This window comes from Eptatretus burgeri, chromosome 13 (assembly GCF_056783735.1).
Source record: "Eptatretus burgeri isolate ZD-2024b chromosome 13, Ebu_testis_v1, whole genome shotgun sequence".
Classification (NCBI taxonomy): Eukaryota; Metazoa; Chordata; class Myxini; order Myxiniformes; family Myxinidae; genus Eptatretus; species Eptatretus burgeri.
In genome coordinates this window covers 10,578,538-10,602,336 of record NC_140973.1, presented here as the reverse complement: position 1 = coordinate 10,602,336, position 23,799 = coordinate 10,578,538, and the positions used below count along the sequence as shown (strand labels likewise).

General features: G+C 42.2%; 1 protein-coding gene and 1 pseudogene across 2 annotated transcripts; one reads left to right on the top strand and one right to left on the bottom strand.

The window, feature by feature from the left end:
• Window positions 1-1,414: 1,414 nt before the first annotated feature.
• On the top strand, window positions 1,415-7,307 carry NDUFA12 (NADH:ubiquinone oxidoreductase subunit A12). Its single transcript, XM_085851095.1, has 4 exons — window positions 1,415-1,728; window positions 5,043-5,125; window positions 5,295-5,382; window positions 6,978-7,307. Exons 1-4 carry the CDS (start codon window positions 1,544-1,546, stop codon window positions 7,150-7,152), a joined length of 531 nt encoding a protein of 176 aa, XP_085707221.1. The 5' UTR covers window positions 1,415-1,543; the 3' UTR covers window positions 7,153-7,307.
• Window positions 7,308-7,341: 34 nt separating this feature from the next.
• Window positions 7,342-23,437, bottom strand: LOC147013828 (barH-like 2 homeobox protein; annotated as a pseudogene). The gene is made up of 4 exons (XR_015050518.1): window positions 22,822-23,437; window positions 12,517-12,667; window positions 10,863-10,947; window positions 7,342-7,831 (listed from the first exon to the last, which is right to left on the bottom strand). The product of XR_015050518.1 is annotated as a barH-like 2 homeobox protein (transcript).
• Window positions 23,438-23,799: the final 362 nt, after the last annotated feature.

The window sequence follows — 23,799 nt, the reverse complement described above, 5'->3', positions numbered from 1 at the left end:
CTTCTGTCTATAATTCCAGCAATCTGTGTGTGTGTGTCTGTCTGCCTGTACGTGTGTCTGCGACTGCCATTTCTGGACAACCCCTGGGCCGATCTAATTGAAACTTGCCAGGAATATTGCTGGGGACCCGAGGATGTGCCTTTTCAAGGTTTGATATTAATCGGAGAAGTGGTTCCCAAGTTATGGCCATTTATTTATCAAGCAATGGCAGGACACAGTGCTATGACATCACTATTGACGTCACAATAAAAAAAATTTTGTGGCATTTTTTTTTCCTCAAAACGCACGTACGGGCATGCAACTACGGGCACGCACTGGTAATACTATAATTCCAGCAATCTGTGTGTGTGTGTGTGTGTCTGTCTGTGACCGCTGTTTCTCGACAACCTCTGGTCTGATCTAATTGAAACTTGCCAGGTATATTGCTGGGCCCTGTGGATGTGCCTTTTCAAGGTTTGATATTAATCGGACAAGTGGTTCCCAAGTTATGGCCATTTATTTACCAAACCAATGACAGGACACGGCGCTATGACGTCACGATTGACGTCACAATTCTTCTTTTTATCTTTTTTTTTTGCATGTATGGCCACGCCCGTACGGGTCCGCATAGTAATAATACCAGAGAGTTGGTGTCAAAGCCACCCAATGCGCGCCTGTTTATACATTTATCGTTTTTAAAAGACTAGTTTAATAATTAATATTTTTATAAAGCATTGCAGTGAAGTCTGATCCAAATAATTTTAAAGCAATATATGTATTTGTATATTGTAATCAGTAAGAAGAGAGCAAGTGAGCACAATATACACCTGAACAAGAAGGTATATACAGAATTGTGCGACTACATGGAAAACAGCATCCTGGTTGCCATGGCAACCACTTTAGATGACGACCGTATGACACGACACACCGTCTCCACAGTCTGTACCTATGTACCAAATATGAAACGTGAAAGTTGAAAACTTTGGGAGTTCGAGTGTGGAAAGGAATGGATGGAAAACAGCATCCTGGTTGCCATGGCAACCACTTTAGATGACGCACCTATGTCACCACACACCGTCAACAGAGTCTGTACCGATGTACCAAATATGAAACGTGAACGTTGAAAACTTTGGGAGTTCGAGTACGGACGGACGGACGGACGGACGGACGGACATCACATAATACGTATAAAACGTATAAAATAGTGTGGTAGATAAAAACATTAGAAAGGAAAAAAATAACTTGCACCAAACACTTTAACATTTCCACGCTCACGCCGGGGGTATCGCTGTGGCTCTGCTCTTCGAACAGGCGAGCGAAAAACGCGTACAGCTGCTGCAGCAACCTTTCATCGGGGGGGACGCGTCATCGAACGCGTGCTTGGCGTGGTTTCACTTGTGTACCGTGTATGTCGGCCATGGCGGTACAATCGACGATATCAAAACGATGTCGTTCTCAACTTCCGATTCGCTTTCCGCTGAATTCCCCGTAATTCGATCACAAATTCGATATTTATTCATCGGCTGTCCGTTGCTAATATAAATCCCTGGAGATCGATCTGTAAATGCCGCGAAGTCTGAAGCCAACCAGGAATTGGAGGATAAGCCTTTTTTTTATTTTTTTTTATTTTAAGAACGGCTCAGTCGGTTTATCCAAAATGACGAGAAGCCTGTTGGAGGTTGTCCGGCGAGGCCTGGGCCAGCTGACTGGGCACGGCGGCTGGTTTGGCGCCGTTTGGCAGTTACTGAGGTCCGTCTTGAGTGGCGCGAGCTTGCAATGTCCTTCGGTCTTCGATCGCTTTACTCGATCATCACGCTTTTAGTCGTCCCCGAATGGTTGATTCACGCTTTCCTTTGTCGTGGTTATTTATTTTATTAACGGCGACAAGTTATTTTTGCCGTCGTTTTCCGTTTTTCTCATTCAGCTGATCGGCAAGGTCATTTTCCCATTTCTTGGAGGGGGTCGGTGTTCGACGTCACTTCCGCTGCGAGTAATGAGGCTTTATCATGTTGCCGCCATTATGGGAGACAAAGTGAGACGTTTACAACGAGTAGTACACGAGCCGGTCCATTTTCAGAGTAAGAATTCCGTGGTTTTTGTGCCGTCTTGAGCTGCTCTAATCGTGCTCACAGAGAAAAGGATAGAACTTTTCATCACACGCCAGGAATTGCAACCTATCAATGAATTATCGAGAAAAATGGCGGGAAAAGTGGCTCAACAACATTTCACACGCCGACCTCGTTGACGACAGCAAGAAGGGAATGTGTGGGAAGAGACCATTTAATCGGTGGTATTTCCCAAGGCGAGACTCAATATCTATTTATTAATTGCCAGAACCCTTCAGATTTCGGCAATTATGTTGGTCGGTTGTGTGTCTTTGTTTGTGTGTTTGTTTTACCCTGCAGCAGCCACACCGTTTCAGCAATCATGATCAAACTGGGTAGAGACGTCAGCCGTGGTCCAACTTAGACGCTTGTGGTTTTTGGTGAATCTCGGTCAAAGGTCAAGGTCAAGGTCACCGAAAAACGGAAATTCTTATTTTCACAATAACGTCCGCTAAGATGGTCGTATGAAATTCAAACCAAATCCAAAATGTGCATCTTCCAATTCTGCATCCAACCATATGTCTCATTGGGGAGTCACACCAACACCCTTCTTAGCAGTCGGGGGTCGAATGTCAAGGGCGGGGGGGGGGGGAGAGGGGTCAGGCCAAAACTTTCAAATTGCGATAAAAACGTCATTTCAAGTCCGATTGACTTCCAAGTTATGATCATGACCAAACTAAGTGCTATAACTCATTAATCAGTAGCACTATCGACTTGTAAGAACCAAATTGATTTCCAGGTTTTTGTTTTTTCAGAGATAATAGAGATATGACAAAGTTATTCCGGCAATTCCTTGCTCAACGAGCAATTTCATTTTAGTCTTGATCGCTGCTCGAGAAACGTCCATTTGTTTGAAAAGTGAGTTACGGCAGTAACTTGCGTGTGCAGGTCGCTCATTGCTATATACCGTAGTCTACTCCACAAATCTTTTTACGTATTCATTTGATTTCATTTAATCTTCTTTTGTAAACTCTGTACCGAGTCTTCATTTTATATTCTTGTCAAGATGCATTGGTAGGGAGTCTCAATTTGAGTTAGAAACAACAACTTGAAGACGATGACGGTAACTAACTTATCCTTGCAATTGATGACTTTTTTTTTTTGTATGTGTGAAAAAGCTTTCACAGTCACTTCCAGTACCCAGCTGTTTATGAAACAATTGTAGCACTCCATATATTTGAAAACTTTCATTTGTTGCTTCGTCACAGAGCTTGTTGTCAGAACCAGGTAGGTAGTTCATGATATCCAGATAATCAATCCGAGATCACAACGTCACATTGTTTGCTAATTCAGGTTTCTTCAACCAATACGGATCTACGCCATCACAGAGAGATCTTTTCTCATGGTATCTGTGTTTTGCATTCTGTGGAATTAAATGTCGTCAAAGTACTTGTAAGATGCCAGGGTGACTTAGTTGTCACTTTTGTTTGTCTCCCATAATGGCGGACAGGCTGCATGTCCCGGCGTGACGTGACGTCATTATACACTGCCTATTGGCGATTCACGCATTAATCCATCCATAACTTTTTAAGACAATCTGCTCACAGATAAACATGAGTGAATACATAACTGCCGTCCACCCTCACTGGCGGAGGTAAAAAAAATCGAAGGAGGAAAGGGGCATGGGGGACGTACGCATGCAATTTGAGCTATTCCCTCCGCACTGAAGGTGGGTGCAGGTTATGTTTTCACCCCTGTCTCTGATTGTCTGTGAACAGCTGATGTCTCAAAAGGTTATGGACGGATAATGACAAAACTTGGTGGATGAGTTGGGTAGGTGACAAGAACGAGCCGATTAGATTTTGGTTAAGGTCCAGATACAGATCAGGTCTTTCAGCGGAATACAAAACGTAAACTGTTCAGCCTGGAGGAGGTATACGCTCTACCAAGTGCCGTTTTAGTTTGGTTTGCAACAATAGACAAGGACAGTGGTCTAGGAATTGCATACTTCATCTGGTCGTTGCAGTCCTTCACAAGTCCCATAATTTTGGACAAAAACATTCAGCTTTCAGTGGTGTTCTAAGTACCGAAGCGACTTGACAATTCTTAATATCTCCACCACCGAAGGTGGAAGGAGGTTATGTTTTCACCCCTTTCTGTATGTTTGTTTGTGTGCGGGAGATCTCAAAAAGTTGTGGACGGAGTCAGATGAAACTTGGTGGACAGGTTGGGTGTGTGACAAGGACGAATTGATTCGATTTTGATGAACATCCGATTCCCGATCCGATATTTTGTTTTGTGATCCTTCACCATTGGGAAGAAACCTTGTGGACAGGTTGGGTGTTTGACAAGAACGAATTGATTCGATTTTGGTTAAGATCTGAATCCAGATCCGGATACTTTAATTTTTTTTTAACCTTTAAAGTGATTCTTCACCATCGAGAGATGGGGTCAAAAACGTTTTCACATGATATTTCAAATTTTTATTGGTCCTAATATGTTCTAACTGGATCAGGTATTACGTGGCGGAGTATGCGCTCTACCGAGTTCCCTTCTGTTTTTTTTTTTTATTATTCCTTCATAATAAAATAAAATCCCTTCTCGCACATATTTAATTATAGTAATGGATTAAGGGGAGCCATAAATGATCATCTGATTTCGCACAATTGTCCTGCATAGCACCGTCACCAGAACAATGTCGGTGTCATGAAATATCCTCAGAACGTTTAAAATATAATTGCATTTCGACCACACCTATTCATCCTATTAGGTCCACCAACTCTCATCCCAATTGGATAAATGGCATCATACATCACTGGATGTCACTCACTGCCTCACGGCACTACTTCCTACATTGGGTCTTAAAGATTCATTTTATTTTGATATTTTTATTTTGGAGTTTGGTTGACGAGGTTGAGTGTGCTAAAGGTGCATGTCGAGGGACTTTTTAAAGTTGTCATGATGTTTGTTATAATTCTGAGAATTGTTTGACGTATATTTGTTTGTCTCTCTATCCAGGGTAACTGACCTCAAAATTGGGACTCTGGTGGGGCAAGATCGCTATGGCAACTGCTACTATGAAGACACCAAAAACTTCTTTGGTAAACTTAGAGAGAACTGAGTTGAAAAAGGAAAATATGTGAGGGAGACTCTAAATGTTTTTACTGAGGGATAGACATGTATGATAGTCACTGAGCAAATGTTAATGATTGAGGTGTTGAAGGGTGCAAATAATGAAGGTCAAACCAAATGCTTCTGCCGTATGTGCAGGTCGTCATCGATGGGTTGACTACACATCGAACATGCATGGAAAGTATACGTATTGGGACTTGGATGCCTCTATGGTACCACCTGAGTGGTATGTTGGGCTACTTCCTTGATATTTAAAAATGATAGGTTTGCCGATAACCTCAAATTTAACCTTTGATTTGTTTACCTTTTTGTATTTCGTGATTTAAAGCTCGTGAAACAGCTTTCCAGGTACGCCATGCTAAATAAGGACTTCATTAAACATCTTCTTTCTTTCTTTAAGAGCCACAAATATTGCCACGTTCTTGTGGGGTTGGCCGGGGGGGAGGTTTTTGGTCCAAGTCTTTCACGAAGCATCTGGCCAGGCCTGACATTCGATTTATGTAGTTCGGGCAGGAATTTGTAATTTGTTCATGGTGCCGGCAAAAGCTTACCAAATCTGCAAAGGTTACCGTGGGATCTTTAACGTCCATCAACTCATGCCGGCAGATGGGATGCCAGTTTTACGTCCATCTGAGAGACTGCACACAGATTGATGAATCCCCCTGCTTGTGAAACATCAGGATAACAGTTTATGGCTGGGTCGGGGTTCAAGCCCGGGCTCGATAGACAGCTGAGAGGAGAGTGTGCACGCCTCTTGTCTCGACCATCCTGCAATCCCCAGACATTATGAAACTTTTTGTTGTTTTTTTTGCGTGTGGCAGCTTGGCTGCCGGGTAGCGATCATTTTTTGGAAGCGTGGCTGTGCTCCTCTCCCAGTACACTGGTCGTCATTTTGCTGACCTCGGAAGGATGACAGCCTGAGTCAACCCGACCTGGTGTTAATTCAGCAGCCAACGGGGCTCAAACTCAGGAGCCGAGGATCCTAAGCCAGCCATTGCATAAGCTGACAGCATAGCCTAAAGTTGTGCGTACTTGCCTCTGCTCTGATCTGTTGAGCCTCGGTTCAAAATGTCAACCCTGCTCAAAACTATCACACTGGTGTTTCATGGGCATGGCGATAAATCGATGTGTGCACCGTCCCTCAGATGGGCATTAAAACTTCTTGTCTCATTCACCGGTGTTGGACAAACTAAACTGATGGTTGGTGGATGTCAACGACTCCATGGTCTTTTTCACAAATAGTAGGTGAGCCATCACCGGCACCATGATGAAATTCCTGCCACCTTAAGTTGAATGTTAAGCCTGAAATATGCCAGGCTTTCTGATGCCTAATAAGCAGCCAGTCTGTGAGGGACTTGGGACAAAGGTGTCCCTGGCCAACAACACAAGAAGGTGGGAATAATTTAGGCCATTAAAAGTAATATTCTGTTATTTTGCATGAATTTTAAGGACACTTGTATACAATGGACAAATCAACACAGTAATATGGGATTTGAACCTGGGATCCCAGAATCGTGACCTTTGTGTTCAGATGGGAACACAAAATAGGTCAACCTGCATTTCATCTTCTACTATATATCGATTCATTTTTATTGTTGACTTTGTCCTCTAACCATCAGTTGATATCTTAGCTGGTCATGGCTTTCCTGGCTCTTCATGTAAAATGACGTCATACCCTGGAAGTCCACTGAACCCATGTTGTGAATACAACTTGTTTTGCTCTTACTGCCTCCCTACCGTAACCTATCATTATTTTATATTTTCGCTCCATCTGGCCTTCCTCTCATTAAGATCCTCTTCACATCCCCATCACTCCTTAAGGCACCGCTGGTTGCACAGCATCGGTGACCACCCACCCACGACCCACCCACCGGTGCCTCGAAAATTCATTTCGAAGGAGCACCAGTTCAACTTAACCGGCACCGATCACCGTTACGTGCCATACAGCACGACGCCACCGAAAATACACGCCTGGAAACCTTTTGGTGGCCAGTGATGTGCAGTTTGGGGAAGACCGAGAAAGCCTTACCCACGCATGGATCTTCATTAAACCAAGACTTAATTAATGATTGCAATGTTTTGGTTTCTTCCTCTCCTTGACAACCTTGTGTGTACTATTAAAATCCATCTGAGACTTCTGACTGATACAAAGTCATTGAGATGTGCAAAGTTCTTTTAAGCCCATTCCTGTTTATTGATCCTTTGCACTGCATTGTGCGGTGTTTCGATGGTAAAGCTTTAACGACATGCACTGCCAGTACTGTATATCTAATCAGAATTGGCCAAAATTGGATAAAAGTTGAATCATCCACAACAATATGGATAATACTGGCCACAGAGTAGAAAAAAAAAATTATTATTTTTCAACTGTTTTGGCTATGATGTCATTGCAGCTTTTAGTTAAAAGTTGCAGGGGCTTACCCATTGGGAACCAAACGGTGTTGCTATTGTAAGAAAGTTTCAACAAACGGCACATTTTCAAATCAAGATACAGGTAGATAAACGTCACTTCTCACGCCTCACCAGTATTAGTCAAACAACCAGTTGCATGTGGTAATGAAGTTTATTTGATGATGGTCGAGTTATTGACGTTGCTGCTTCTTGGTGAGCACTTTGTCTGCAGCTGTCTCTGCGAATGACTGTCTATGCACTCCGGCTGCTGTAAACTCCATCATCTGTGCAAGGAAGGGTTTGTCGGGAGAAGGATAAACGACGTTAATAAAATTGTGTGTGTGTGTGTGTGTGTGTGTGTGTGTGTGTGTGTGTGTGTGTGTGTGTGTGTGTGTGTGTGTGTGTGTGTGTGTGTGTGTGTGTGTTTGCCATTAAATTTGAGTGGTTGCAATTACATATTTCTAATGAGACCAGGGTCGACAAATTGGTCATTTGTTCACAGGGCGACGAATTCTGATGTTTTTCTGCAAGTTCAGGTGTCGGGATTCTTGGGAGAATTGCAGAGGCGCTCCACAGAATGCAAAAGGTTCAGAAGATCTCAAAGGATGACAGGACTCTCGTCTGAATTCCTATATCGACCCTTGAGCTTCTGCATAATCTATTAGGTGCCAGGCTTTCCTAAAAAGCTGCATTCACCTCTACGGCTTCAAGCTTAATAATCCATTCAAGTCATCCATCCATCCATCAGGACCATACTCTGTGCAGAGCGTCGGTGCTGCCTCAGCAGTCTCCTTGGCTATTGGGCACAATCCTGGACGGGTCACCGCTCCGACACAGGATACCAGCAAGCTGGCACTCATTTTGCCGACCTCTGAAGGATGACAGGCAGAGTCAACCCCACCTGGTATTAATTCAACGGCCGAGTGGGATTTGAACTCAGGATCTTAGGATCCCAAACCCACCACCGCATCCATTAAGCCAACACCAGGCTCTTGATAATAAAACCCTGTTTTAGTTCTTGGAGAGCATTTGGCTCTGAGTATCCCACTGAACTGACCTAGGTGTGGTTAAAGCTACAATGAACAACATCTGCCTTAAGCATCCTGAGTCTTTTAACACCATCCTTGATGCCCACTCCAGAACAGAGGTGAAACGAGGGTCACAAGGATAACATCATTAAAACTCGAGAGTACATAGAACACCTTACCCCACGCAGTCTTTAGAAAAACGACATGGGAAGGGTCATTTAAACTCTTGCTTTGCTTTTCCAAGCCAGATCTATATTTCCTATAAGCCACCATTTTGGCTGCATCTCGATCTTCCCCAGCATTGAGAGAGCGAGCAGAAAATTTGATTGGTCGAGATGACGTAAAACTTCGCATTTTGTCCAAGTTCTGCTAAACTGAGGGTTTTTGAAAGTGGCAGTGGGCGAACGAACCTGCATCGAATAGCCGAGCGTAGCTCTGCTGACGACTCATCTACTTATGGCTCCTTAATGCACGCTGAATCCCAATTGACCCGCAAACGGGTTTATCGCCAATCAATTATGCACTATGGATTCCCGTGTTTCCCCTCTGACCACAAATAGGTTCTCATTACACAGGGTTTAGTCATAATCAAATGGGGTGGGGAAGAAGAAAAGGACATGGCCGCAAGTGGTGAAACAGACTGAAGCAAATTAATTTGAAAATAACCCTCATGCGGGAAAAACACAAGACGCAGCGGGAGGGTGACAAGACAGAGATGAGAGAGGATTAATGGAACCTGTCCGTGGAGCTGTGTGGGTCCACAGAACTCTGTGGGACCAGGGAGGGAGAGACGCCGCAGCACCAGAACACAGAACCAGAGACCACGACCAGTACCACAGGGACCATGAGCACGTTCTCCGGTGCTCCTTTATGGCGTCCCGCAGAGACCGATTAGCCACCTGTGAAGTGAGCTCATAGGGCCCTGAGGACATCGCGCAAGGATCATGCTCCTGCCCTGATTGTCTGCAGGGTTGTTAATTTTCTGATCACGTGTGCACTTGCTGCTGACGCGTGACGGGGTTCCTTGTCTGTTCGCTTGGTGTGCTGATTGTTGCTGATGGAAAAATAGAAATGGACAGATCGTACATGGGGGAGCTTTGCCGAGTGCAGACAGGGAGGAAAATGGCCTTTCGAAGCACACTCGAGCAGGGGAGAACGAGCTGCTGAACACTACTCGATACTATCTCGTTAATTACAACAATTTCATCACGCTTATGCTGACATGCACATGTGGTATAACTACAATAGAGTAATCTATTCCCAATTATCCCCTGAGCCATATCCATCTGCAACAAGTCAGGCCGATCTTTTCAGACTGCCACTGGTAACATGTACTGTAACCGGTAACAGTGCTACCTCCCGCATAGTCAGGTTGTCAGCGACTAAATCGACACCCCTCACTCACTTTACTAGTGGGGAGGGTGATTGTGACATCCTGCCAGGACTAAAAACACCTGACACATGGCGGATGAGCTCCCTTCAGGAGCCAACGGCCCTCCAATACGGAGATGGTGTCTCCTAAGAAAACACCCAATGGGGGTAGGTCGGTGGGAAAGTTTATTTTTCCACTTGACCTAGTTACTCCCTCCTGTACAGTGGTCCTCTGAAGAGGTTTCCTTGTTTCAGGACAAGGTGAAGGTTTTGCCAATTTGTCCTCTTCTTTTTATCTCACCTGGAATGTAGTTCTGGGGAGCTTATGGGATGGCACGTCGTCCGTCCGTCAGTCTGTCCGTCTGTCCGTCCGTCCACAAACACTTGCAACTTCTTCTCTGAAACGTCACGCACGATTTCGATGAAACTTGACCACAACCTTTATCACCCGTGATGTAACAAAGTTTATTCATGCTATTAAAAAGAAATCCATTGGTATTTACTTTCTTCTCCGTGACATATTTTGTGGCTCATCCATGCCTACCAGTGGTACTCTGGTTATCTTATCCAGCTGCTACCAGGGGTATCAATGTATCATCCCTATTTTTCTCAGTGGCTCTTCACATTTAGTAGTTCTCAACCTTGTTTAGGGCCAAGTTCAAGTTTAAAAAACACAAAAGTACATTTAACCCCTGTGATACTGCACCTTCCTCCAAGGCTCACAACAACATGTGAAACTTTTTCAATGTCCCCTTTATAAGGAAAACATTGTTATCATGATGTCTATTTATTGATCCAATGTTGCAGGTTTTGGTGAAATAATACATGATGATAAAAAGTGTGTATTTTATCGTTTTGTTGATAATCACGGTGCATGCATTGATGACGTCATTTCACACTACACAAACAAACCCACCGCTTTCTTCCACTTCATTCGCCGATTCTGGTACCACGTTTTCACCTGGAGCTGCGTCAGACCGAGCACGTGGGCAAGCGCCATTCTGGGGTGGATGAGGGCGTTGTGTCAGATACCTCTTCACATTGTATTATCCTATCATTCTTATAATATCCTCATGATAATGATGAGCTAAATGAGTGATGAGAAGGTGGGGAAGAGGGGACAGTCCTTTTTAGTCCTTTAAGACCCTTTCGACACTTTACACCCTTTAGACCCCTTGAGCCACTATAGACCCATTTATACTGCATCTACCATTGGAATGTACCCTTTAGAGCTATAGACCCTTTCGACTATTAGACCCCTAAAGACAAGTAACACCACTTTCGACCCCTTCAACTCTTTAGAATGCTTCGACCCCTTGTTGCTTTGGACCCTTTAACCCCCTTAGACCTTTGAAGACCCTTTAGACATTTACTTTTAAGATCCTTTAGACATTTACATCCTTTAGAACCCTTTGGCCCCTGAAACCACTTTTACACCCTTTTGGACCCTTTAAAGTTTAAACCCTAACTACTATTGGAACATACCGTGTTGACCTTATCATAGACTTGTAAACCCCTTAAGACATTGACATCCTTTAGACCCGAACTACTTTTGAGATGTACCATTTAGACTTTTAGACCCAACAAACCTTTCGACCCCTTATGACCATTTAAGCCCCTATATACCATATAGACCCCTTACACCTGTAGACCCCTTTGACCTTTAGACTGATGAGACTTTCGAGTGATGAGACTCTTTCAACCCCTTAGACCTTTTAAAACACTTTAGACCCTTCCACCCTATAGCTATTGACTATTTAGATCTTAACGACTATTGGAATGTACCCTTTTGACCCCTTATGACCTTTACACCCCTTAGACCTGTAGACCATTCAGATGTTTTTAGTCCTTTTAAGACACTTTCAACACTTTAGACCCTTAATTATTAGATCCTTTACACCCCTTTAGGATCCAAAAGGCTTTAAGGGTCCTTTCACTGGACAAAAACTAATGGAACGTTTTTCATCAATTCAGGACTCGCTCATCCTTCATAGTTTTCACTACCTGAATACAATCGTGTTATCAGGCCTTTCAGCCCACACCGGCCCCTCCCTAATTTTCCATCAAATCAAACTGAAAATCAACTTTATCACCTTATACACCCCAACTACAACCACCCTCCATCGAGAGTTGAGCGTCTGTCCCATTTGGGACGATTCATCCGTTTCATCTCCACTTTCCCCTTACTCTTCTTGTGTGTTTCATCCAGCTTGTGTGCAGCTCGGTCACCACCATGGCCCCAAGTGTCCTTCTCCCCCTCCCCTTCAAATCTCTCACTTCCACTATGCTGTTGGTGTTTCCTCCTTTTCATTCTGTTCCCTTCCATTCTGCTCTCGCTCTTCCACGAGCCTCGATCATGGATACAAAATAAATGATCATCAAAGATGTGGGGGGGGGGGGAATGCGTTGAAACTTAGTGGTTGTACTTGGGGTATGCAAGGGAGTGCTGTACTAAATTGGGATTGGCATCCCCATCCACAACTTAAAGTCCCCTCACCCCATACTGCTCTCAGAGGGAATGGGTGGTTGTAGTACATGTATTTTTGCAAAATGCTTGAATGTGCGCACACCTGTCTGGTGAGGACAGGTACTTTTGTCTTGCGAAGCGGCATTCCAGTCCTGCAAGCTGCACCTCTGTGAAGACGCTGCGGGATCGACGTCGCCTCGTGGATTGTGAACTCTGGGTGGTGACTTGGTCTCCACCCATACACCGTAAGGATCCTGCGCAGCACGTACAACCTGCACACGGCCATTGATGTCCAATCCCCTACACAATGTGAAGAAAGCTCAACAATCATTGATCTTCTCATGACTGTTCATTATAATCATCTCTCGCTTGGTGTTGGCCTAACGGTTAAGGTGGCTGGCTTAACATCTTGGGGTCCTGAGTTTGAGCCCCTGTGTCATGCTGCCAACGTAAGAACAGGTGGGTTGACTCAGCCTGTCATCCTTCCGAGGTCGGCAACATGAGTACCAGCTTACTGAAAACAGGGGCGCACTACATCAACGGCACATCTGTGCTACCAGCAATGTGAAATAATTTTTCTCCCTGCCCCTTGCCCTGCAATATAAAATCATGATAATATTCGAACCTATAAACAGAACACACTAATATGGGCAAGGCTCTATGTTATGAGCTGGAGTTTTTGGGTGAAAGCAGTTATGGTGGATCTATAACCTTCAACAAAGGATTTTCACTTTCGTTTTGTTTCATGAACTCGTGAGAAGTGCGAGTGGAAACATGCTCATGATTATTTCTTAACCATGGAAACATATTCATGACTTGATTGTTGTGAGTACCTCAATGCTTGTCAAGAGAAGAGCCTTCACCACTACCACTTTCACCACCACTACTACTACTACTACCACAATTAGGTTCCTTTACCCTTTACGTGCTTTTTAAAGCAAAAATGAATCTCATTGGTAATCACTGACTGGATGGTTCATTGTGAGCTCGGCTACGATGAAGTGGAGAAGAGCTGTTTAAAGCCAGAACAATGTCCTTCAGTCAGTCAGTCAGTCAGTCAGTCAGTCCTTCCTTCTGTCCAGCAATCGGTCCATTAACATTTTTTCCCTTCTCCTCCAAGGTGGCTCAACGGATCGTTTTGATACTCAGCATGATGATTCGTGACGTCGATGCGCGAAAACTAATGGAGACATTTTTTCAATTTCCATGTAGGTGGTGAGATAATTAGCTAATTAACTCAAAATGGAATCTATGTTTGTATGTCCAATGTCCATCACATATCGCGAGATTCCATCATCGATGTTTCCTCGTTATTTAATTTTAACCTCTTAATCCTCAAATTAATTTGATCTTAATAATTTTATTAGCTCGCATTGGACTTGGTCTGAAAGGGGAGCTGATGTATTGGGTTTCGTCGGTGTGTGCGTGTGTCCATCCACAGCCATATCTCAGACATGTATGGACCGATTTTGTTCAAACTTGGCACAAAGACAATACATGATAGTGTACATAAGCACATTGTTTTGTTTTGAGAGTCGATCAAAGATGGCCGACTGGCAGCCATTTTAGTTGTAAAAACTCCATATTGAAGACGTCCTCAACCATTTCTCAGACATGCATTTACCGATCTTGTTCAAACTTGGCACAAAACAGGACGAATCCGGTTTTGAAAACTCAGCTTTGGTGAGATGGGACTCAAATTTCACCATGCACACATGGAGAGCTCAAACCGGAATCTTGCACCCTTGATGCTGTGGAAACCAAAGCCTTCAAGACCATAGGAACCTCTCGCGATGAAGCTGAGTCTATGGGCCTATCACTTCGCCATTGCCATCTCCTTTCTGGTCTTGCACCCTCTGACCTCTTTGTACTTTGTCCCACCCCAGGTATCTGCAGGGCTCACATGGTCCACCATCAACCCCCTTCTGGTAAAACTACCTAAATCCAGGATCACTGCTCACTTCCACTCATTTGTTCCTCTTTTTCACACATGTGGAACCAACTTCTACATTCTCTTCAATCTCATTCTTACCTCCAGGTCTACAAGACAGCTGTTGACCACCATCTCAGGTCATCCCCCATCAAAAACCATGATCTTTTCTACACCCATTAAACCATACCTCACCCCTCCCATAATTTTGCTTAGATACACATCTTGTCCACCCCTTACGTCCTCCCCTAACCTACATCATTACCTGCATCCTTTGTTTGTCCTTCTCTGTCGATTTTCTCCCTCCACACTGCTGTTGGCATTTCCCCCTTCTCCTGCTGGTACTTTTGTTTTGTTGTGTTCTAGCTCTTCCATGAGCCTTGAGTACATAAACAGAAATAAAACCTAGTAAAGGCAGTAGTTTATAATTCAACTAAAGTGCCAGCACAAAATGGTCTTCTCCTGGGAAAAACATTGCAGGATCTTTAACGTCCACCACCTAACACCAACAGATGAGGCACACAACATCCATCCGAGGAACAGCACATTTTGTGATACAACGCCTTACCTACAGAGCAGCAATCCAACGCTTTCTTGTCTGTTTGAAAATTGAACGCAAATGAGAGTTCAAAAGTAAAAAAATCCTACCTCTGCACCACTTGCAAGGTTAGAATAGTAATAATATGCTTTTGTGGTCAGGCCACGACTTTTGTTTACTCGAAAAAAAAATCAATCATAATATGTCTGCCATAAACAATCACATTTCTGGTGTCCTTATTCCAGGGGAAAAATTAAAAAAAAAAATTTTTAACTGCAATTATTGCGACCTCCTCCTCTTCCTCTTTCGGCTGCTCCCGTTAGGGGTCACCACAGCAGATCAACCGTATGATCCGCATAGTGATTTGGCACATGTTTTACGCCAGATGCCCTTCCTGACGCAACCCTGGTCGCCTCTTACGACACAGGGATATGGTACACCTATTTTAACCGGGGTATACACCGGCCCAGTATACTGGTACTCATTTCGCTGACCTCGGAAGGGTGACAGGCTGAGTCAACTCCCTGGTGTATTAATTCAGTGGCCCAACGGGGCTTGAACTCAGGACCTTTTGGATCCCAAGCCGCTGTCCTAACCACTGCGCCAACACCAGGTATCAATTATTGCGACCACGACGAGGAACTTTTTCAATCGTCACATTTTCTGCGTCAAACCCCCAAGAACCGGCATTTAAGAAGTGCACTGAAAGAAGCAAACCCACTCATTAATTCAGGAGCAGGTGCTGCTGTGGGTTTAAGCCTCACGAACCGATTCCATCGTATGTCGGTCCGTTTCGTCATCCGTTACCGGCATTTCACCGCAGTATTTTGATTGATTATAAGTCTCCAACATATCTTTACTCATATATCGTGTCTATACAATAGTAAATGAAAATTTGATGTGATGTATATTATATATGTTGGCCATTTAGAAAATCCAATTAACGACATAATCAGAATAGTTGAAGACGTACTGTACCAAAGTTTTCTTTTTCAATATATTCACTTCTTTTTAAAAATAGTTTTCAAACTTTCTTTACATTGTAAAATATATATTGAAAAGTATAAGTAATTTGGCATATCTTTAGGACTATTGTGAGGAGAAATAACTTGCCGCAATGCAACACTGTATTGTTTAATCGCTAAATATGATGAACTGTGCCGAGGATGCAAAGGAAATAGATACTTACACGAGGGCTGATCAGTTGTCTCACTGATGAAGTCAACTGGTGAATCGAATGGAACACATTTTAAGAAATACTTTTTACAACAAATTTACAACTTATAAAGAGAACTTTCACTTGTATTTCTTTTGACTCTAACTCCTTTAAAAGTCTGGCTGGGTAGCCTAGAATTATGCACACTTGCCTTAGACTTGTTTAGCCTGAGTTTGAATCTTGACCCAGCTATAAAATGATTGTCATCCTGGTGTTTCACACAAAGGATGATGCATCGATACACATGTGCACCGTCCCTCAGAAGGATGTTGAGCCTGAGGAACTGTTTGCCAGCACTCGTGGTGTTGGTAGATGTTAAAGATCACACGGTTTCTTTTCTTTTATTCTTCTTCTTTTTTTGAGTGAGTTATCTCCAGCCTACTGAATAAATTACAAATTCCTCTCCTTTCTGATGGCTGGGAAGTTAACAGCAAGCCAGTATAACCTTTGCCAAGAGACTGCTTTGGTCATACTGTCACTTTGTAAAGAGCATGGTACAATGATTATGATGACAATTATTACAGTACTCTAAGTAACAGTCATACGCTGCAACACAAAATAAAGCACTAAAAATACACATTCTTAAATAGAGGAAAAATACCATTTATTTTGCTAGTTCATATTTCAAACAATTTTATCAGTAAATTCTATACCGTAAATGCAATTGCACTTAATGTAGAGAGACAGACCTGCACATGGTGTGTTTGTATAATATACAGCCCAAATTGTTCTGTCATGCCATCTCATAAGCAAAATCGAATGCGGTAACACTTTGGCCTTTTCTAGAGAACCTTTAAATTTCAATTCAATCTTCAGCAGTCATGTCAAGGATGAGAAATATAAATACAAAAGAAAACTGGGACCTTGAACTTGGAGATTTTTCTCTTATAATGTGAAAAGTAAAAAAAACTGTCAAGACTTCAAGACTCATGAGGGTTTGAACCCAAGCCCTCCAATATACCTTACAGACCGAGTCATGAAAACAGCACCTATAGCATAGTCTTGCATGTTCCCCTTTGAATATCAATTATTTCTCTCTCAATTGAAATTTGAGTAGTGGCGAGACAAATCTTGAGTCGGGCTGATATATGATTTGGCATATTATGTCACCTACCGCAATAGCATCACATGATGAAATGAAGTTTTCAGACATTAACAATACAAGAGTAAGTCAATATAATGAAGAATCCATCCTTGTATTTTTTTTTTAATCTGCCTGAACACTATTTAAAGTTGATTTTTCAGTGGCAGTGGATAACCGACTGCAAAAAAAAATTAAAGTTAATAATTTGTGTCTGTCTAATGCCATATGGCCGCTATCACTACTTCTCTAAATCGACGACTGTTATGTAATTTCACAGTTTGAATGTCCTTGAATTAAAGAATTATCAGTTAACTATTTGTCATACAATAAGGCTCAGACTTCTTTAAGATAAGACAATAAGACTTCTTTAAGAGCTACAATTATTCCCACCTTCTTGTGGGGTCGGCTAGGGAACGTTTTTGTCCCATCTTTTCGACTGGCAAGGCCAGATGTTCGACTGAAGGTGGCTTGGTGGACAAAATTTGGTGGACAGATTGGGTGTGTGACAGTAACGAATTTATTCGTTTTTGTGAAGAACCGGATCCAGATCTGAATATGATAATTTCTTAATTTTTAAAGTGATTCTTCACCATAGAGAGATGGGGCCAAAAACGATATGTAGCACAATATTTCAAAAAGTTTTGTACGAGTTATGGCAAAACTTGGTGGATAAGTTGGTAGATGACAAGAACAAGCCAATTATATTTTGATTCAGGTCCGGAAGCAGATCCAGTCTATCAGTGGATACAAAACGTAATATGTTCAGCCTGGCGGAGGTATGCGCTCTCCCGAGTCCCGTTCCAGTTCATTGATGTATTTTTGTTTGGTCCTTGTTGCTTCTTCATTTGAAATTCTTTCTTCTTGGAAAATACTTTTAATTCTCCTTAATCACCTCACCTGAAATCCTCTAAGTTTGCTCTCTGTCTTTTTGGTTGTGTTCCAGCACTCTGCACCACACAAAAGACCTGACTTCATGTTGCAACCGAATAATTTCATTTTAGTTTCTAACGATACGTTTTGATTTGCCCGTACTTTGCTGTGACCATTAATGCTTTTATTTATTTATTGCTTTCATGATACTGCTCTCTCTATCTTTCTCGACTCCTCAATTTTCATCCAATATTCAAAAGCCAAAGGTGAGGTTCAACATGAATGTCATATCAATTCAATTCTTGTGACATTATTTTTCAAGCCTTCTTTTCTTGTTGATCTCCCTAAACGTTTTGTCTTTTCTTGATTCTTTCCATATGTATTTGAGATAAGTGCCAAATCATCGGCCTAGTCCAAATCCTATAAAACCTTATTGGCTGTCCATTCGATACATGTTTCCTTTCCTTCGTTTGCCTTTAATGTAAGCCAGTTTATTGCTGTTAGAAAAAGAGTTTGTGAGAGCATGTGTCCTTATTTCACATCTGTCTTTACTGGAAACGATTGTGATAGTTTACCATCATGAATTACACTGCGATTGAAGTCTTCATATAAAATTTTTATCACTTTTATTTTTATCTTTTCAGGTGATTGACATATCTTCAACAGTTTCTATAATGGCTATGCACACTCATCAAAAGCTTTTTCCAAAATCAACAAAATTAACACATAACGGGTTTTGCCATTTTACCGACTGTTCGATTATATTCTTCCAAGGACAAAAATCTAATCACTGCAAGATTTTCCCTTTATGAAACCTGCCTGTTCTCTTCTTAACATCCTGTCGATTAATTTATTCTCCAACCTGGCCTAGTTAACCACTCCTGCACAGTGGTGCTGTGAAGAGGTTTCCTTGTTTCAGGACTGGGTGAAGGTTTTGCCAGTTTTTCCCTTCTTCTTTTTCTCTGTAGCCCTTCACATTTAGTGCTGGCTATCAGCCTTGTTTCGGGGCGAATTTCAATAAATAAATTAACAATTAATTAAATAATACTCTTAATAATAATAATGATAACAATAATAACAAGCGAAATCCTTCAAAAGAGCGCGTGTGCTGAATCAAATGAGTACACTAATGTTAAAATATGCAATTTATGCTTTTTCAGTTGAAAAACAATTAAAAAGTGTACTTAATATTTGAAATGTAAAAATCTTGTTATTATTGTGATAAGCACCTTTATATATAACAGAAGGAATTAAATCGTTCGATATAGTGTGGCAGGAGGCCGCAAAAGAATGATTGTAAGTAAATTTCAACTACTAATGCATGACGAAACACTTGTTTATGGCTGATATTAAAGATAATAATGGCATAAGAAGAACTTAGCTTTCTGCATTCGGCACGAAATGCCATGGTGGACGGAAATGACGTCTTTCGTTCATTCGTTCGTACATGAGGGGAGCGTTTCTTGGTTTTTTCCCGTCAAGCAATAAATTAAATGGTTTTCACATATATAACACATTAGTTTCACAAATTTCCATTGAAATACTAGGGTATTTCCGTCAATTGTCGCCATTTCCGTCGAGGTTACGCACTGCATCTACCGGACGGCCGTCATTGGCTGTTTTGAGGCACGTGGGGGGGGGGGACACCGGACCCACCGAAGACGTGGTAGACGACGCCAGGGACATTTCAAACTCAGTGCAATTGTATACAGCGCACACGCTGTAATAAAACTCCTTGCGTCCCATCCAAAATGCACCTCGTGAAAACTTTTGGTGCTATTGAAAATAAGGCTTGGAGAAAACAATTAATACAGTATATATATTTAGATGACTTTTTAAACATTTGTTTAAAAACAGACAAACCACTGTATGGTGCAGCCAGATTTATGCACCGCCGAAGCAGGAACGCAACCAGAATATTCCTTCAGAGGGGTCTTTGCAGGTTATCTGCCAAGTAGCAGAGGTACAGAAAATACTCCAGTACAAAATCAAGGCGGTGGGGTGAGAGTGTGATTATTTATTAGTGTTCTCCATATTCTCATTGGAAAAGTTTGTTGAAAAATTGATGACAATCGCTCATAGAGCAAAAAAAAAGTTATGCCCTGGAGATAGACACACACACACACACACACACACACACACACACACACACACACACACACACACACACACACACACACACACACACACACACACACACACACACACACACATACACACACACACCGGTCCGTGAATTATCGGAAGGATGATGTACGCCCTTCAGAACTTAGATGGTGAATTAAAGCCTAATGCCAAGAGACAACGTCACTTCCTCGCGTTAGAAATTAGAATCATTGCAATCGCTTCAGCCTCCATCGTGCTCGGCTGGTGAAAAATCGCGAAGAAGAAGAAGAAGAAGTACAACATGGCGTTTTATCGATCTCCCAATTGACACTTTCGCGATCTATTGTGACGTCTTTATCAGCCTTGGTAGTTATGACAACACTCGAGAATGTCAATAAAAGCAACTTTGTAACGTACTCTAGCGCAGACTTTTCAAAGTATATTTGTACACATTTACCTCAGAAGTGAAGAGAGTATGTAATGAGAAATTTGCCGCCAAAAGAATTGGCTCGCTCGCACCAAGTCCTTCTCAAGACTGTGCGGTTAAGTATTCGATTGATACCATCGAGCTATGCTGTGTCATCAAAATGCAACACTGTACATATTTTAAAGTTTGTCCATTTTATTTGGGGGTCACGTGATCATTTTCTTCACGGAACATTCAAAATGGCCTTCCATGCGAGATCGCCGTAATCGTCTGTCATTCTTCTTCGTTTTACACCTAAACATGTTATCTACAGAGCTCACTTTAATAATTTGTTATACACGATAACACAAATTGTTCGGTTTTGCAATATTTTTATGCATTAATCTAAAAAAAAAAAGACAAATTACTCATTTTCCCGCAGATGCACCTCATCAGGCCGTTATTCGCACTTCTTTTTTCATCGTTCACTCTGTTTTGTCGGCTATATGTTCTCCTTTTTAATCTAAATCTAAGAGTTAATTTAAAAAGCCGGTTTTTATTTTATCATTTTATTCTGGGGGCCTGTGCGTTCCCGAAATGTAACATTCAAAATGGCCGCTGTCATACAGGCGGCCATATTGAAATGGTTTCTTGAGTTCTTTGGCTTTTTTTTCTTAATTATTATTATTAGTAGTTGTATTATTATTATCATCTTCTTTCTCCAACACACATGTTATCTATGGAGCTCAGTTCGCTTACTATAATGTTCTCTCATCCATCATACACAGCAGGTTTATTTGCCTGGTGTTGGCTTAATGGTGAGGGTGGTGGGCTTTGGATTCTAAGATCCTGAGTCCAAATCCCACACCCTGTTGAATTAATAGCAGGTGGGGTTGACTCACCTGTCATCCTTCTGAGGTTGGCAAAATGAGTGCCAGCTTGTTGGTATCCTGTGTCGGAGTGGTGACCCGTCCAGGATTGTGTCCAATAGCCAAGGAGACTGCTTCGGCAGCACCAACGCTTTGCACAGAGCATGGTCCCAATGGATGGATGGATTGCTCTGTTTACTGTTGCTCTTGTATAAGTGATGCGCTCTTCCTCTGGTTTTTTTAACTCTCCTTTTTTCCTCCGCCACCAAAGGTGAAGGAGGTTATGTTTTCTACCCATCTGTCTGTTTCTTTGTTTGTGTGCAGAATATCTCAAAAAGTTGTGGACGGATCCGGATGAATTTTTTGGACAAGTTGGATGTGTCACAAGGACGAACTGATGAGATTTTGGTGAAAATCCATATCCGGATCCGGATCCAACTACTAGAATTTTAAAAAGTGATTCTTCACCATCGAGAGATAGGGCCAAAAACGATATTTAGCACGATATCTCAAAAAGTTGTGGACGGATTCGGATGAAACTTGGTGGGGAGGTTGGGTGTGTCGCAAGGACGAAATTATTCAATTTTGGTGAAGATTCAAATCCGGATTTGGAGACGAGAATTATTTAATTATCAATGTGATCCTTCACCATTGAGAGATAGGGCCAAAAACGATATAGTCCTGTATAGCATGATATTTCAAAAATGTATTGGGCCTGATATGTTCTCGTGGATCAGGTATTACGTGGTGAAGGTATGCACTCTACCGAGTGCCCTTCTAGTCCGACAATGTTGTTTTTTTTATCCTATTCTTCGGGCAACTATTTTCACCCAAAATAAATCATGAATAGAAAACTGGAAACAAACAGCATCATTGTTGGGAGGTTATGTTCACAAACAAAACGTTTTGAAATATACGAGACTCCAGTAATGTGCCTTTGTTTTCAGTCGTTACAGCAAAGGCAACGGCATATGTTTCTCATACTAAGAGAAAGGAATCCACCATTACTGAAATAAGTGAAAATACTTAAGTTCATCGAATATCATGCGCCTGCACAGTATATATATATATATAATACGTTTGGAGAGTTTAACGAAGAGTCGTTGAAGTGCAGTAAATGATGAATAAAGGTGACATTTTCAGTTCGAGATAGATCAATCCGGACAAGAAAGAGTAACATCTTGCCACTTGTGTTCACCGATTAAAGGATGGATGATATACAAGAACTTTATACTCAGGATAATGGCAAGACACATTGAGACGCTTGTAATACACCACTGCAGCACAAATATTGGACTTTTGGGAAACTTTGCTTTTGTAGATCTGGTTTCATCAAAAGCACAGATTTGCATTCAAGCTGCTATCACACATGGCCGTGGCGTTTCTCACCTTCGTTTGGACTCGAATGGCGCTCAGTTGTCACTTTTTGGTTTTCACTCTCCACCAACTCTTGCGCTTCTCTGTACCTTCTTCTTTCCTTTGCCGTCTCATCGCCTGTGCAAGATTCCTTGCAATGTTTCACCGCCAGAATTTCTTCAACCAGGAACGTGCGGAACCGGTGCTGGCATCGCTCGTCCATCCCAATTATCCCAGTGATTCTGTCTGTTTAGCTGCCTGTATACGTCGTTTCTCTATCAAGCTTGGTATATAAGTAAGATCAGACAAAATTGCAGACAATCATCAACAGAAACCTATAGAACAAAATATGTCGTAATTGCGCAGCAACTACACTTTGGAACTTGAGCTCCAGTATGCGAGGTTATGGAACTGGAGCTGTAAACAGGTGGTCGGTCACACAGCACCAGCGATTTGTCTCTCAAAGCCAGAGTTGGCCGTAGAGACACCAAGGCCAGACTGTGATCATAACACCAGCCAATACTGCTTTCTTTGATTCCCAAACCTCCACTCAGCATTACAATCTTGAGAAACGTTCTTATGATCCCCTGTGTTCCTCAGGCGATACTCTTTCTCCCAACTACCCACCGCTCGTGATTTCCCCAGATCCCCTAATTCCACATCTCAAGTGCTCTCATATCCTCCAGTCATCTCAGCATCTTTATTTTTACTTGCTTTGAACGAAGCGACCTTGATGTGAGGCTTTCAAGGTTTCCAGAAATCCGACCCTTCACCCCTAAACTCGCTCTAAATCCCTAAACTTACCTTCTTACTACAAATAACTCTGTTCTTTCTGCACCCAATCCTATTTCTCAACTATCAGCAGGATGCAAAACATTGTCTTACGAGGGACCTTCAAAGGTTATACGAGAGATTCCTCACAATAGTCCAAGACATATCAAGGTTCTTTTTGTCCACGTACGGCACGTTTACTGATGAGTCTCGCATTAGGCAAAGCTGACACATGCAAAG

Bases quoted from the DNA above. Each gene is read 5' to 3' on its own strand.
- NDUFA12 (XM_085851095.1), top strand. From the start codon at position 1,544: ATGCCGCGAAGTCTGAAGCCAACCAGGAATTGGAGGATAAGCCTTTTT. The intron at 1,729-5,042 runs GTCCGTCTTGAG...CTCTCTATCCAG, and splicing joins GCCGTTTGGCAGTTACTGAG to GGTAACTGACCTCAAAATTG. The intron at 5,126-5,294 runs GTAAACTTAGAG...CCGTATGTGCAG, and splicing joins AGACACCAAAAACTTCTTTG to GTCGTCATCGATGGGTTGAC.